Source organism: Myxocyprinus asiaticus, chromosome 28 (genome assembly GCF_019703515.2).
Source record: "Myxocyprinus asiaticus isolate MX2 ecotype Aquarium Trade chromosome 28, UBuf_Myxa_2, whole genome shotgun sequence".
In the NCBI taxonomy this organism is placed as follows: domain Eukaryota; kingdom Metazoa; phylum Chordata; class Actinopteri; order Cypriniformes; family Catostomidae; genus Myxocyprinus; species Myxocyprinus asiaticus.
In genome coordinates, this window is record NC_059371.1 from 42,324,851 (window position 1) to 42,342,269 (window position 17,419).

The 17,419-nt window shown below is 39.2% G+C and overlaps 1 protein-coding gene across 1 annotated transcript in view; it reads right to left on the bottom strand.

The window, feature by feature from the left end:
* LOC127418552 (collagen alpha-1(XXIV) chain-like) overlaps positions 1 to 17,419 on the bottom strand; it is a 149,145-nt gene that overhangs the window by 102,190 nt on the left and 29,536 nt on the right. The window contains exons 5-7 of the mRNA XM_051659129.1: positions 12,841 to 12,894; positions 6,120 to 6,173; positions 4,476 to 4,529 (exon numbers count right to left, since the gene is read on the bottom strand). Coding sequence (XP_051515089.1) covers positions 4,476 to 4,529; positions 6,120 to 6,173; positions 12,841 to 12,894 — 162 coding nt within the window. The remainder of the gene's footprint in view (positions 1 to 4,475; positions 4,530 to 6,119; positions 6,174 to 12,840; positions 12,895 to 17,419) is intronic.

Below are 17,419 nucleotides of genomic sequence, written 5' to 3' on the forward strand. Positions count from 1 at the left end.
TGTAGTAGACGATAGAAGAGAGTGCGCATTCACTGTGACGGGTGCAGCGCCTGCAGACTATATCTTTATATAATTAAATTGCAGCATTTTGCACTTCAATAATTACACTGGGCCATATAACCAACATCTTAACCAGCAGTATGAAACTACCAACAAAACACAGAAAAAACACATTCACGTCAAAATAAAAGCTCAATTAGAAATAAAAACTTGACGCAGAAATTGAAGAAATAGCGACAGAAATATATTACTACTGTATAGTATAATGTACGTTGTAATATTTACTGCAACAATAATGATCTGTTCGAATACTTGATTCTCGATTCGAATGCGTGCGTTAAAACCGTTTAATGCACAGGTAGTTCCAGTCAGTTTTTATTACCATTCCAGATTAATGCGCCTACTCTGCTGTCCTCCGTAATGAGACATTGCGACAGTTTAATTCCTCTGTTCAAATGACCTGCGGACATGAATATACTGTAGTCTCAGAGCTGGGATTAACCGTCACATCACAAAACAACATCATCAAGTCATGCAGTGCCGTCTTTTAATCAACTGAGAAGTGCTACAGGAAACACAGAAAAGACAACAGTGTTTTGCTCATCCAAAGCGCCTGTGAGGAAAGTATGGTTTGGCATTCAGCTGTTTTGCACAGAGGGGGAGAGAAGGTAACCGGGACCCATCAAATGCGTCTTTCGCTGTCCGGCGAGACGAGGCAAAACAATTTACAGTTTATTGTAATATGAAAAACAATCTAAAATTGCTGCACTGCACAACATGAGCGCTAGAGGGCGCCCCACGATCACACATCACCAACTGAAGCTCTGAACGTATGGGAGACTGTTTCATATCATGTAGCCTTTTGTTGTTTTGTAAACATGCAATCAGACATCATGATTTTATTCTCAATACCATCAATCATGCAGACTTAATGGATACCATATGGATGTCTCAGAGGTCAAAGTCTACAGGTTTGGAGCATTTTGGATGATTTTCTCCTCATCATGAACAGTAAGTGCCACTTTTACAACTGCCACATCAGCAATGGCAGTTTTTCGAATAGGATTTAAATATTACTGTTCTGAGGAGTGCCAACCCTTCTTCATTATGTAGCTATTATTACTTCTGGATTGAGTATTTAAATTAACAGTTTAAAGAGTGCTTGGTCCCCCAAAAAACTAATATATCGGCACTACTTTATCTCTGTGTCTGATTTAGAATGGGCTGAACTCTAGATCTAATGACCTGTAGATTAAATTAACCATTACTGTTATTCTTCCAGTCAAAATTTGCACTGTAAAAATCAATAACAGCTGTAACTAATCAATTCTGTCAAGTGACCATGGTATAAGCGGGACAATCCACGGATAGGTGTGCGGGTGGTTCTTCGCCTCCACGTCGTGCATTAAAATAATTTAACGCACACCTAGCCGTGGATTATCCCTTACTTATTACACGGCTCTCTGGAAAACTCGATTCTAATTGATCAATGGCACCATCCAGCGATCCTGTAACTACCGAACATCCAGTGATTTAAACGTATCAGACTGCTCATCCGGGTATTGCGAGCCATCTCTCCTGCTTCTCGGATCAATATGCAATCTCTACAAGTAAGCTAATAAAATTATTTAAACTCAGATCAATGTTTCTTGTGCATTTATTTATTTATTTGGCAAGTAGTCTTGTAAAAGGCTGAATAATGAGGAGTCAGACGGTCATTTTTACAAAGTAAACACCAACAGAACTCCGGCACAAACCCGAGGTGGATTTCAGCTGTTCAGCGATTTCTTTCTTCTCAAATTACATAATTTCAATGCAAACCAATATTTTATGTCCATGTATTTATTTATTTGGTTAGTAGCCATATAATAAGCAGGATAATGTACAGTGAGCCGGTTGTTTTCGCACAATGAAACCCATCAGGACCCCGACGCGAACTGGAGGGGTCTTGTATCACCCTGAAGGGATTTATTGTGCGATAACAACCGGCTGACTTACTTATAATTATATTTAAGCAATATTTCACAAGCAAGAATGAAAATATTACAAATTGAATTGAAACATGGAAAACAGAGTTTGGGGAAAATTTAGAAAAATAAAACTTTCATAGGATCCTACTTTTAAAAAAAATGAAGCAATGTTTACTTGTATAGCTTTTATTTTTATTTTTATTTATTTTATTTTTTTTGTGGTATTGAAATTAGTATAAATGGCATTGGAGAAATGTTGGTATCATGACAAACCTAGCTGCTGTCAAAACATTACTCTGTTTATTTGAGCATCCCGACTAGCCAGACACAACAATATTGGCACAATAAATGGTGCAAGTTTGGGGCAGGACTATCTGTTTGTTGACCAATGACAGATGTGGGGAGTGTTCAAGAAAACTGTTCGAAAATGGTCATTTTTGCAATTCCGTTTGGTGTTGCAAGTGGTGCAAAAATTGAACACCTTTATTTATCAACTGGGCTGTTCATCAAATGATTGAAACCAGACTGGACGCGAGCATCATGTCATGTTGTGCCAAAAGCAAATCTCTCCCATTAAAATCATTATTGCTGTCAGAACCGGACGTGAGTATTGTGATGTGATGTGTCAATGCAAATCGATCCCATAGTTAAAAGCATCAACTAATTAATCAATTAGTTGGTCCTGTTCAGTGTAGACAGGCTGTAAGATTTCAACTGAATGAACCTTCTGATTTCTAACCCAAGAATTGTAAAGAACATGAAGCCACTTGTCTTTGGAGACAAATCTACTCTGTCAACAGTTCTAGTTCATCTAGTGATTTTCACACCAGCTCTTCAAAGTCTGCCTCAGACCCAGGGTCCAACAACCCATCCAAACAGCCCTGCTTTTTATCACTTCCTGGGTTGTGACTCTTGACCTTTCCAAAAACACAAAAATGCTCCCACTCGCAGGACAAGAGACCGTTCTGTCCAAAAATGGGTTCCCACTTCCAATAAAACCCCGTCCTGGAAAAACTTAATTTTTTTTGAGTGGAGTTGAGTCTCACAAAAACATTCTTAACTGTCCTCTTGGGAAATCCAATTTCACTGAGAGTGTAAGACTGGCCTAAAATAAGCCTTGGACTTCAATCCTTAGGAATGACTGAATGGGATTTAAAACTGCAGCCATTCCTCAGTTAAACAAACCGTAACAAGAGCCACTGAATATTCCCTCAAGCTTTCCATCAATGGTACCATAACAGACTGCCTTTGAGAGACACTCATATTCCTGTTATTGCGGTAAATGCCGTGTATTGGAAATATATAAAATCATATCGATAGCAATGTTACTCAAATTTCTCAAAGCAACACAAGACCGAAAATGTTTAATGCAGCTATGTTAAAGGAATAGTTCATCAAAAAATGAAAATCCTCAAATTCAAATTAGTACGATTTTCGTTCTTATGCAAAGCACAAAAGGAAATGTTTTAATGATTATCGCGGTCCGTCTTTTCAATACAACGTTAGTTGATAGTGACTCACTTTAAGTACCACAAAAAGTTATTGTGCATCATTCTAAAGGCACATAATAGGTTTTGGTGAGAAATAACAAGATATCAGTTAATTTGATACTCATCAATTAAATATAATATTCATCACAAACTAAATCATGGTGCTGCAACACCTTCGTAATTTCCTTTACGAAGGTGTTGGTGTTTACGACTGGCCATTTCCCCCCACCATCACAGAAAACTGTAGCGTATTTCCTTATTTCCTGCTATGTTATTAAAAAGCAACAATACTTTAATTTTATTAATTAATTGTAATGGTTTAAGAATAGGCCACTGAAAAACCCACATGCATCAAGCACTAATCTGAATAGTCTATTAGAGGAATGCATCCCACTATGGTTTCTCTCTAAATCTCCAAAACATGCTAAATCATAAAAGAAACATTAGCTGTGCTCATTGGGACCCTGACAAAGTGTCCACAGCAAACTAAAGCCCTCGTAAGCGGAAATGACACTATCGCACATGTACGAATGGGTTATCGATTGTTGTCGCACATTATAATTTTTAATCGCAAATGCGAGCAAAACTGTCGCACGTACAGAGCTAAAGTTATGTGATCTAAAACTTGCACCAGCTGCTCTTTTGAAGACGCAGCATCGGACGGTTCCTGTCAACGGGAGCGTGACACCCCACAGAGCACCTTTCCTCTTAAAGATGACCCTTGACCATGGAGAGTTCTAGACGAATGCCCAAGTGACTGTGGCCCCTGAGCAAAGCAACGTCTCGGAAAGTGTGTGAACAGACCTTTGCTTGCCCCGAACGCCACACAGGGTCTTCATGCTGGTGTGTAACCCAATCCAGAGGGGCCAGTGGTGGCAGTAACAAATACTATATACTCCACTCCGCACAGGGAGGCCAGAGCGCTCTGAGGAATTTAAGACGCCTTGCCATGTGTGAGCCACAACGTCTCGCCATTGCAAACAGCCCATTACTCAGCTAAAATTGGTTGATGTACCTTCAGACCTTGTTCACCTTTAGGACCCTGTGGACCCAGTCGTCCTCTGTCACCCTGAAACAGGAAAACAGAAGAAATTCAGCAAAATTCAGTGTAGCCCATCTTCAACTGAGGGACATGACTCGATGGAATAGCAAGGAACAGTTTGCCCAAAAATTACAATATGTTATCATTCACTCTCTTTTAGGTTGTTTGAAACCCATAAGACGTTCTTTCATGGAACACAAACATAAATGTGTTGCAGAATGTTCTGCTCTGTTCCATACAATAAATGTGAATGGCGTATGAGGCGTTTGAGATCCAAAAATTACAAAAAAGGACCATAAAGTAGTCCATATGACTCATGTCCTCTATTCCAAGTCTTCTTCTGAAGTCATGTGACAGCTTTGTGTGAAGATCAGATCGAAATTTAAGTCTACATACTGTATCTTTTCTTCCACCATTGCTCTCAAATCTCATTCGCGCTTGGGATCCATTCAAACATGTAACATTAAGATGCACTGCGCCAAGTTTTACACGAATGACGTCAAACATCATTGGTTCTCAATGTGACATCAAACTTAGCACGATTTCAATTGACTGCTTTTTCTTCTAATTTCTTGAGTTTGACATTGCTAGTCCTCGTGTACCTTTTTCCACAATTCCAGGTTTGGAATGCGGAAGAAAACTGTAGACCATTTCAAGGATGCGAACAATAACAAAGGAATTATAATGCTACTGGCCGGGGAGCACTTCCGATATCATTACCAGATTCTTTAAATGAGGCTCTGACTTAACATATTTTTTCAAAGAACATCAAACTTTTACCTGAAGTGACTTATCCAGACGTGTTGCTGATACTGAACATCTGAGCGAGAGATGCTCATAATTATTTCCTCAGCAGAAAGTTCGGGAATATTGGATCGCTCCTTTTATAGTCAATGAATCTGTTCAATGAGGATGTCTGCATGACCAGCGTACAAGGTAAGGATTTATCTTTGTGTGTTCCTAATTTGTAAGTTGTTTTGGATAGAAGCATCTGCTAACTGACTAAATGTAATAGTAAATGACTTGTGCAGCATCATTCATAATAATGGGAGTGATCCATAGTCACTTTTAGAGCTCTACCTACCAAACAATTAGTAGACATTAATTTCGTTCACCTATCAGAGATAAGACGTGTGATAGAGTTTTTAATACTGCACGTCTCGCTTCACTGCTGTGGTTCCTGCGTCCATTTGCGATTGCTTTTTCAGAGATCTAAACACTTTAATTTCCGTTAATTCCAGGCATCCAGGGAGAACTACATGGTCCACATTTTAATAATGACATTTTATGACAATTGTGTTTACATTAGTAACGTTAATCGTGTTAAAGTCACTATGAATTAATTGTTTTGAATGAGTTTGCCAACAAGCAGGAAATGTTCAAGGAACAAAGATGTCACTTCCTTAAACCGATGGATAGTCCTAGAAATGGGCTATATACTGTACAGTGTTTGCCACATTTACGCTGCTAAATAAGGCAGAAACACATCATTACAATCTGTGAAAAGGGTCCATTTATTTTCGTCGCATGGAAAAGGCAGGTTAAATATTTAGCAAAATCATTTTTGGTTAAACTACTCCTTTAAAGCCAGTAAGAGGAGAGCAGAGGAGCATTTACCTGATCACCTGCTGGCGCCTGACCCGGGGACAGTCCTGGATCTCCTTTTGCTCCCTGACAAACAAAAGTGTGACAAATATTACGTTTGCTTTGATTTCACATATTCTATAATACGAATTGCCAAAACATCTTTGAGAACGCTGATGAGTTTAGCAGCTATTAGGAAAGAGGACCTTCTATGAAAGTCAAAAGAAACTCAAACTCATGCCTGAAGAAGATCCAAGCAAGCTCTTTTCTCACAGTCGAGTGTGAACAGTCATGAATGACAGAGAATAAAAGAGAGTTTAAGGGGCAAATGTTCTCAAAAGCTTCTTCCTGAGTACATTCAAAAACATATATAGAGTTACACCTGATAGACAGTCAATAAGATTATCAGAAACATACCAGTGACATCAAAAACAATCCATCCATCAATTTTATCAATCCATTCCATATATTTGACCATTCGCCATTAATCTATGCATAGATCAGTCGATACATTGTGTCAGTCTATCCATCCTCTCATTTATCAGTTTCTATACATTCATTCATTGATCCATTGTATCAATCTATTCATCCTTTTTCCATCCATTTATCATTTATTCATTCATCCATTGATTCATTAATTTATCCATACATCAATCTATCCGTCCAATCCATTCTCCATCCATCAGTCCATCGGTATTCATTCATTCATTAATACATTCATTTGTTCATCCAAACATCAATCGATCCATTGTGTGTCAATCCATCTGTCCATTCGCTCTCCATCTATTCATCAGTATCCATCCATCATCCATTCATCCATCCATCCATCAGAAAATTCAATGAACTGTACAGCATTGTCTTTTTTCTTTTTTTAGTTGAATTTAAAATGTTTACATTGAATTTAATTCTAGGGTGGAAGATGATTTTTATATTATCTAAATTCCCTATAAATAACGCATTAAAATCCAAAAGTGAAAATGTCAGAGGCAAAATTCAGCATTTCAGCATATCAGTCATACATCTCCACATTCTCAGACACATTGAGTCTTTAAAGGTGTTTCCTCATTTAGAAAGTCTCACTTCAAAAGAAATTAACATATGAATAAAATCTTCAACACTCACATGAGATGAAGACTCAGATATTATTAGTAACCTCATAAAAGCTGTTTTATTCTACATGGAGGGTCCACTCATGGGGCGGCCATGTTAGAATCACATCGAGTTGAATACTACTCGCTTAATCTCAGTAACTGCCCTGTTATTGGACACTTTTACTCATGGATTAAATTAATTATGGCTGACTGTGAACAGTGAATTTCTACAATGGCGTCGGTAACTGTAAACTATTGCATTTGAAATGATTCTGCATCCATGCCGCTACATGTCACTGTCCAAGACCACATATTAAAAAAGTTTCTGAGTGCACTTTTAACGTACCGCTGACAGAAGCACTAAATGAGAGCTTGAGATCTTCAGGTCTAGGTCAAATGAGTTTGATAGCAACACAAATGTTACCAATCAATGTTGACAACAGTTCTTTTGCACTGGAGCTCCTCTACACAGAAGCATATCCTCTGATTTTCACTCAATGATCAAATGTCAACAAAGCAGAAATCACCTGCATTCACACGAGTGTCATCTTCTGTACAATATGTTACACATAAACATCTCAAAACTGTCAAACAGAGTTTCAACACACCACATTTTGATCCTCTCTCTCTCTCTGTCTTCTTTTATTTATGAAGGGATTACAGCACTCTCTTGTTTCTTGGAGACCCCAGCAGAAGTGGATGACTAATCTGTGGGATGTACTGGCATTTAAAGAGACATTTCATAGAGATGTTATCTGGGTGGAAACGCAGCGCGTGACCCTGACTCCCACTTGTGTCAACTCTGAAGATGTCTCAACGTGGCTGGGTGAAGAGATGACCACTTTATCCTAAAGCTTGATGGGGAAATCAGATTGTATTATGCTTGTATTTGTGACACTTGCACAAATAACAGTAATTGGCAAAAAAGTGCACAAAAATAGTGTGCGTTTAGACCCATCTGAAAGAACAATCACTAATGAGACGTCTTTAAAATCTCAATTGTAAATGGACAGCACAAAGAGACTTCTGCTGAAGTGAGATGTCCTGTTTTTGAGATGTTTCTCATGAGAAGAAGACCCCAGTAATGTCACCTCTGTCCCTATAGAGTTTCAAAAGAGCTCTCAACAATGTCTCAAACTGTTCTCAGATTTGCCAAGATACCAAAGTCTGCGATGAATGTCTGAGATCTCAAGACGAACTCAAACATTTCTCATCAAATTCACTCAAAAGTGCAAATGATCTGAGCTTTGCTATCCACATTCATTTTTGGGTGTTTCTTCGACTTCTGGCACTTTCAAACCTGTTAATTTTTACAAAGTAAAATCCTGTTAAAACATATTTTCTCTCTCTCTCAATAATTTATTGAATTTGTCTGCTAACAATGTCCAACAGTGTCTGTGCATGCATCACAGGAGATTTATGTCATTTTTGGCATCTCAAAATCAACACATTGGACATGAAAGTGCCAAAAGTTTATAGCTCTATACTCTTACTGTATGTCCACAATCTTCTCAATGGATTTTTGTCTATTTTTACATCTTCCAAGGAATTTTAGGAGAAACATCTCAAAGTTGAATACAAAGTTGATACAGTACTTAACTTCATCAAGCATCATGAGCTATAAAAGAGCAATCTCTGAGCAATGAACTTTTCCTCTGGGAAACGCTAATCACACAGAGTTGCAGTTAGTGGTGAATACAGAAGCAGGGAATCCAGTTTACTGTAACACACAGCAAAACTTCCTCTCTCGATACCGCAGTGTGGTTGTGGAAACCTCTTGTCTTCCCACAGACATTTGCTGTGGTGTAGATACCACATCTAGAGCGGTCTTGTGGAGCTACACGTTACACCAGAGAGCTACGGCACTAACACTACACAAATCTGCCCCAGCCAGATGCTTTCCACAGCCACCTAGCAGTCTTTTGCGAGCCACATCACTTCCTGACAGTCCATATTAAACCCGGTGGGTGCATGGCCTCTCTGCAGAAACCATCCAGTCCATCCAATCCTGTCTGTCTGATTACTGTAAAAGTGAGACTGTATGCACCTGGTATTAAGATGCATTTCAAGTGATTTGACTACAAGCGGTCAGCATTAAATACAGCTGAAAACATTCCAGACAGCATCAAAGGACCGCCTACTCACCTGTCAATCAACCATTACACAATAACAAGATGGTGTACAGTCTGTGGGTCTAACTGCAATGATGAACACTGGCTTCTTCCTTCAAGAGTATAGTGTCCAGAAAGAGACATTTCTGAGACAGCTGGTACCGATAAACAAATTATTCTCTCTTTTATTTTATCATTACATTAGCTACCTGTTCAATTTTGTATTAATTTTAAAATTCTGTTAACTACATACGAAGCTTTGAATGGTCTAGCTCCACAGTACTTAAGTGAACTTCTACCATGCTATATTCCATCACGTTCATTACGATCACAATTCTGTCATTACATATACATTCTGTCTTGTTTATAGTTCCTAGAATATCAAAATCCACAAAAGTAGGTAGATCCTTTTCCTATTTGACTCCAAAACTATAGAAGAGTCTCCCTAACACAGTTCGGGATGCAGACACGCTCACTCAATTTAAGTCTAGACTAAAGACTCATCTATTTAGCCAGGCATACACCTAATTTATCCATCAACTCACAATTAGGCTGCTTTAGTTAGGTCTGCCGGAACCAGAAACATTTCTCAGAAACATTTCTCATAATCTATAACTCTGCAATAAACTGAATGGTATCTACGCTAATATTATTCTATTTGTTTCCATGTCTAAACCTCGGGATTCATATCCCAAGGTTACCAGAGCCGACCAGATCCAGCTCCATTCCTGCTTGGTGTTGGACTCCATTGCTACGTGTCACTGAGTGATGAAGAGGAAATGCAGCCGGTGCCAGCCAGACATCACTTCAGTCTTTCACGATGGTCTTCAGAGGATGAACTGATGCCAACATCAACTGTAAGACATCGGATACTTCATATGCCACTGCCTGAACCTTGGACTTAGGATGGATCCCACCGAACCTCACTGAAATGTCCTGCCGGTTGAACTGCAATGAGCTCATTGATCTCTGCCTGCATCACTTCGGTCTAATGATGGACTACACTCTTATAATGGAATACATAGACTATCAATTAATTGCCAGCAAAAGCCTTCATCAGCCAACTAACAAAGGACAATGCATCTGTGAACTTCGTTCCTCCTCCTTTCCTTCCTCTTGAGCTTCCTTCTGAACTTCCCTCCTTTCAAACAGATATCCTTACTTCTGAATTTCCTTCCTTCTTTTCTTTTTGAACTTTCTTCCATTTGAAAATCCTTCCAAACAAACTTCCTTCGAAACTTCCTTCTTCCAATTGAACCTCCTTCTTAACTTCCTATTAATCTTCATTTCAAAGTTCCTTTTTTCTTTCCTCTTGAACTTCCTTCCAAACTTCTTTCTTTAATTTTCTCCTTTCCCACAGAGATGCCATCTTTTCTTTCTTCAGAACTTCCTTCTAAACTTACTTCTTTCCTTCCTCTTAAACTTCTTTCCTTCTGAACTTTCATCCTTTCAAACAGATGTTGTTACTTCTGAATGTCCTTCTTTTCTTTCTGAACTTTCTTCCATCTAAACGTCCTTTCAAACAAACGTCCTTCCGAACTTCATTATTTTCTTCCTCTTGAACTTCCTTCAACACATATTGCCTCAATTCCCTCTTTCCTTCAGAACTGCCTTCTTCCTTCAGAACATCCTATTAAACTTTCTTCTAAACTTCCTTCTGAACTTCGTTCTTTCCTATTGAACATCCTTCCAACATTCTTTCCTTAATTCCCTCTTTTCCTCAGGACTGCCTTCTTTTCTTCCTTCGTTCCTTCCTCTTGAACTTTCTTCTTTCCTCCCTTCAGAACTTCCTTCTTTCCTTCCTTTTGAACTTCCTTCTGGACTTCCTTCTTTCCTTCTTCTTAAACTTTCTTGCTTCCGAATTGCCTTCCTTTCAAACTTTCTTCCTTTCAAAAAGATATCATTACTACATGAATTTTCTTCATTTCTTTTTGAACTTTCTTTCATCTGAAATTCCTTCCAAACAAACTTCCTTCCAAACTTCATTCTTTACTTCCTCTTGAACTTCTTTCCTTCTGAACTTTCATCCTTTTAGATAGAAGTTCTTCCATCTAAACATCCTTTCAAACAAACTTCCTTCCGAACTTCATTATTTTCTTCCTCTTGAACTTCTACACACATTGCCTCCATTCCCTCTTTCCTTCAGAACTGCCTTCTTTTCTTCCCCCAGAACTTCCTTCTGAACTTCCTATTGAACTTTCTTCTAAACTTCCTTCTGAACTTCATTCTTTCCTCTTGAACATCCTTCCAACATTCCTTAATTCCCTCTTTTCTTCAGGACTGCCTTCTTTTCTTTCTTCAGAACGTCCTTATTAACTTCCTATTAAACTTCTTTTTTTCTCTTGATCTTCCTTCCAGATTTCCTTCTCTCATTCATCTTGAACTTCCATCCAAACTTCTTTACTTAATTCCCTCTTTTCTTCAGAACTGCCTTCTCTCCTTCCTTCAGAATTTCCTTCTTTCCTTCCGCTTGAACTTTTTTCTGAACTTCTCTTCAACCTCCTTACCTTTCTCTTAAAATTCCTTACTTCTGAACTTCCTTCCTTTCAAAGAGATATTTTTACTTCTGAATTTACTTAATTCATTCTTTTCTTTTTGAACTTAATTTCATCTGAAATTTATTCCAAACAAATAAATCAGCAATAAATGTTTGATACAGTAACTGTGTGATAAGGGTTTGGATTGCACTCAAGCAGGGCCGCTGATAAGGGGGGACAACTGGACCTTTCGTCCTGGGCCCGGACTTGAGGGGGGGCCTGACCGGACTGGAGGGATGTTTCATATTGTACAGCGCATCTGCCTGGGCAGCGTACGTTAATGGAAGAACCATCCGCATCCAATGAACTGGAGGGGGTCCCGCTGAATAAGTTTTGTACAGGGGCCAAGAATTTCTAACTGCAGCCCCGCACTCAGAACAAACAGTACAACTTAGCATTATTACTACACAGAAATGTACAGGTACATTATGCTGTATATTAACGATGTCAATGGAATGATAGATTTAAATGAAAATCACTGCAATGCAACAAACCAAACTGAATGCTGATCTTTCTCACATCCACAAATGCTTAACACACCCCACGTTAATACATATACTTGGAGTGAACATGCAGACCTTCATAATGAGAGAAACTTGCTGTGTTTATGTGCTGTGGAAATCACTGATGTTGGTGGAGTTTTACTTCAGGTCAAAGTGAGTCCATCTGTTTAGCAGCCCGGGAATAAATCTGTAGCTCTCAACCAGGTGTCCTTACATTTTTCCATGTTCTGACTCATACATATACATGCACAAACTCACACATATGAATGTGCACACACACACTTTTTTCTGGTTAATAGGCTTTTAATGTCATGGCACAGATACATTTTCCTCTAATCTTTCAACAGTTTAAACTGTCAGTGTCTCACCATTGGCTCTTTCCAGCATTTTCCATAAACACACACACCCTTCAGTACATTCTAACGCTATCCCTAGAGCACAAGCAGTGACAACCAAATCTCTCAATGACATAGGGAGTAAAATGTACAGAGAGCCGGAAACAGAAATCTTACCTTGGGGCCAGGTAAACCAGGCAGCCCGGGGTTACCACGCAGACCAGGTGGACCCTGAACGAAAGACAGAGCGAGAGGGAGAGATTACTCATCTATATGGCATGAATGTCTTTAAGCTAAAAGTATCTTTTTATCTGGGATCTTCTCTTCATAATGTAACAGTTATCGTTCATGAGAGCTGTAGATCTTGGCTTCTGGAATGCACTTGGTCATAAGTTTCTCTCATAAATGTTCACACCACTTGCAGTATTTATACTTATATGTATTATATATATATATTATATATATATTTGAACGGGATCAGTGCATACATTTTGCCATTATTTTGTCTTGTGGAACATATAAATATCTGTCATGTTAAATAGCTTCATCATGGCAGTGTTTAAAAGAATTCCATTATTATTATCCCTCTTATTTAAAACAAATTTCTGCAAGGGGCATGTAAACTTATCTATCAATCAATCACATTTATTTCTATAGCACATTTAAAAACAACATGTTGACCAAAGTGCTTTACAAAAAGGAAACATAAATAAATCATGCACATTCAGAAAAGATAAATACTAATACCAACACAAATAAATGTAGTTATACACACTAGACACAGTCAAAAGCAAGAGAGAAGAGATGAGTCTTCAAATGAGATTTAAAAACATCAACTGTGGTACAGGATCTGATATGGTGAGGCAAACTATTCCAAAGGCGAGGAGCCGCCACAGAGAAGGCACGATCTCCTTTCAATTTTAAACGAGACTTAGGAATGATTAAAAGAAGACTCTGTGATGACCTTAGAGGTCTAGAAGTAGTATATTGCTGAGGGACTTCTGCAATGTGAGGAGGTGCCAAGCCATTAAGACCCTTAAAACAAATATGTAAGGGGGTTTCGTGGAAAGGAGGAGGCGAGAACCGGCTTGACAACTTAAATAACAATTTATTAACCAAAAAACACAACTAAAAACACACAGTACAGCTGCCTGCAATTCTCTCTCTCTCGAACTGTCGTCCCCGGCCGCATTTATCCCTCGCGCGCCCCCATCAGGCTGATTGGGGACCGGGTGTGTCTCATTCCAGCCCGGCCCCGCCCTCCTCGGCTCTACAAAATAATAAAATCTTATACTGAATTCTGTATTTAACTGGGAGCCAGTGGAGAGAAGCCAGGTGATATACTAGCATGCTCCCTAGTTCCAGTCAGAAGCCTAGCAGCAGCATTTTGAACTAACTGCAGACATGATAATGAGGCATGAGAAATACCATATTACAATGAGTTACAGTAATCCAGTCTGGAAGAAATAAAAGCATGTATAACAACCTCCAGATCCTTAAAAGACAGAAAAGGTTTCAATTCCACAATGGTCCTTAGTTGGAAGAAGCCATCTCTTACCACAGAATTTATATGTTTATCAAACATTAAATCAGAATCAAAAGTCACGGCAAGATTTCTTGCTTAATTGTGTAAATTAGAGTTAAGAGGGCCTAGATGATTAATTATATGTTTAGTTGAGTCAGGGGGGGCAAACACTACCACTTCATTTTTTGACTGGTTAAGCTGGAGAAAGTTCCTTGCCATGCACTTTTTAACATCATTAAAACAGCGATAACGTGAATGTAAAGAAGAATTATACCATGGCTTTAGAGGAAGATAAAGATGAGTATCATCAGCATAACAGTGGTAGGATATGTTGTGTTTTTGACAAATATGGGCCAAAGGAAGCATATATAGAGAAAATAAAACTGGGCTCAGAATAGAGCCTTGAGGAACCCCGCAGGTAATGGGTACAGAGGAGGCGGAAACATTTCCCAATTCGACAGAGAAAGATCTCTCTTTAAGATAGGAGGAATACCATTCAAGTACAGTCCCTTGAATCCCTGCCCACCGTCTTAAACGCTCAAGCAGAATTCCATGATCTATGGTGTCAAAAGTGGCACTAAGATCAAGGAGGACTAGAATTGCAAAACAGCCTGAATCAACTGCCAGCAACAGGTCATTAGACACTTTGAGGAGGGCAGACTCTGTGCTGTGTTGTGCTCTAAAACCAGATTGAAAAATACCATTTCCATTCAAAAAAGCAGAGAGCTGATAATAAACAACCTTCTCTAGGATTTTTGATAAAAAAGGGCAGTTTTGAAATTGGACGATAATTATTTAACACTGTTGGATCAAGACTGGGCTTTTTAAGAAGAGGTTGCACCACAGCATGTTTAAAACAGGATGGCACTGTACCATTTACTAAACTGCAGTTCACTGTTGACAGTAGACTTAAACTGACAGCATCCAGAACCTGAATAAGGAGATGAGGGGCAATTTATGACCTTTATTTAAAGCTGAAGATTTTCCACACCCACCCACACACACAAACACACATGCACACATGCTGTTGAAGTCAGAAGTTTGCATATACCTTAGCCTAATAAATTTAAACTCAGTTTTTCCACAATTCCTGACATTTAATAGTAGAAAACATTCCCTGTCTTAAGTCAGTTAGGATCACTACTTTATTTTAAGAATGTGAAATGTCCGGGCCTGGGTAACTCAGCGAGTAAAGACGCTGACTACCACCCCTGGAGCCGCAAATTCAAATCCAGGGTGTGCTGAGTGACTCCAGCCAGGTCTCCTAAGCAACCAAATTGTCCCGGTTGCTAGGGAGGGTCGAGTCACATGGAGTAACCTCCTAGTGTTTGCTATGGTGTGGTTCTTGCTCTCGGTGGGGCACGTGGTGAGTTGTGCGTGGATGCAGCGGAGAATAGCGTGAAGCCTCCACATGCGTTACGTCTCCGCGGTAACACACTCAACAAGCCATGTGATGAGATGCACGGATTGACGTCTCAGACGCGGAGGCAACTGAGATTCGTCCTCTACCACCCGGATTGAGGCGAGTCACTACACCACAATGAGGACTTAGTGCGCATTGGGAATTGGGCATTCCAAATTGGGGAGAAAAAAAAAGGAAAAGTATCAGAATAATAGTAGAGAGAATTATTTATTTCAGCTTTTATTTCTTTCATCACATTCCCAGTGGGTCAGAAGTTTACATACACTTTGGTAGTATTTGGTAGCATTGCCTTTAAATTGTTTAACTTTGGTCAAACTTTTTGGGTAGCCTTCCACAAGCTTCTCAAAATAAGTTGCTGGAATTTTGGCCCATTCCTCCAGACAGAACTGTGTAACTATGTCAAGTTGCTCGCACACGCTTTTTCAGTTCTACCCAAACATTTTCTATAAGATTGAGGCAGGGCTTTGTGATGGCCACTCCAATACCTTGACTTTGTTGTCCTTAAGCCATTTTGGCACAACTTTGGAAGTATGCTTGGGGTCAATGTCCATTTGGAAGGCCCATTTGCGACCGAGCTTTAACTTCCCGGCTGATGTCTTGAGATGTTGCTTCAATATATCCACATTATTTTCCCTCCTCATGATGCCATCTATTTTGTGAAGTGCACCAGTCCCTTCTGCAGCAAATCACCCCCACAACATGACGCTGCCACCCCCATGCTTCACGGTTGCGATGGTGTTCTTCAGCTTGCAAGCCTCACCCTTTTTCCTCCAAACATAACGATGGTCATTATGGCCAAACAGTTCAATTTTTGTTTCATCAGACCAGAGGATATTTCTCCAAACAGTAAGATCTTTGTCCCCATGTGCACTTGCAAACTGTAGTCTGGCTTTTTTAAGGTGGTTTTGGAGCAGTGGCTTCTTCCTTGCTGAGCAGCCTTTCAGGTTATGTCGATATAGGACTCATTTTACTGTGGATATAGATACTTGTCTACCTGTTTCCTCCAGCATCTTCACAAGGTCCTTTGCTGTTATTCTGGGATTGATTTGCACTTTTTGCACCAAACTACATTCATCTCTAGGAGACACAATGTATCTCCTTCCTGAGCGGTATGATGGCTGCGTGGTCCCATGATGTTTATACTTGCGTACTATTGTTTTTACAGATGAACGTGGCACCTTCAGACGTTTGGAAATTGCTCCCAAGGATGAACCAGACTTGTGGAGTTCCACCATTTATTTTCTGAGGTCTTGGCTGATTTCTTTTGATTTTCCCATGTGGTCAAGCAAAGAGGCACTGAGTTTGAAGGTAGGCCTTAAAATACATCCACAGGTACACCTCCAATTCAGTACACCTCCTATCAGAAGCTAATTGGCTAATTGTCTAAAGGCTTGACATCATTTTCTGGGATTTTTCCAAGCTGCTTAAAGAAACAGTTAACTTAGTGTATGTAAATTTCTGACCCACTGGAATTGTGATATAGTGAATTAAAAGTGAAACAATCTGTCTGTAAACAATTGTTGGAAAAATTACTTGTGTCATGCACAAAGTAGATGTCCTAAACGGCTTGACAAAGCTATAGTTTGCTAATATTAAGTCTGTGGAGTAGTTAAAAAAAATGAGTTTTAATGACCTAAGTGTATGTAAACTTCTGACTTCAACTGTGTGTATATATACACACACACACACACACACACACACACACACACTATATTACACTGTATATTTATTCAGTATACACACACAAACATTCACAAGCATAATTATATACTGTATGTACTGTATTGTGTCTGTGTGTGTGTGTGTGT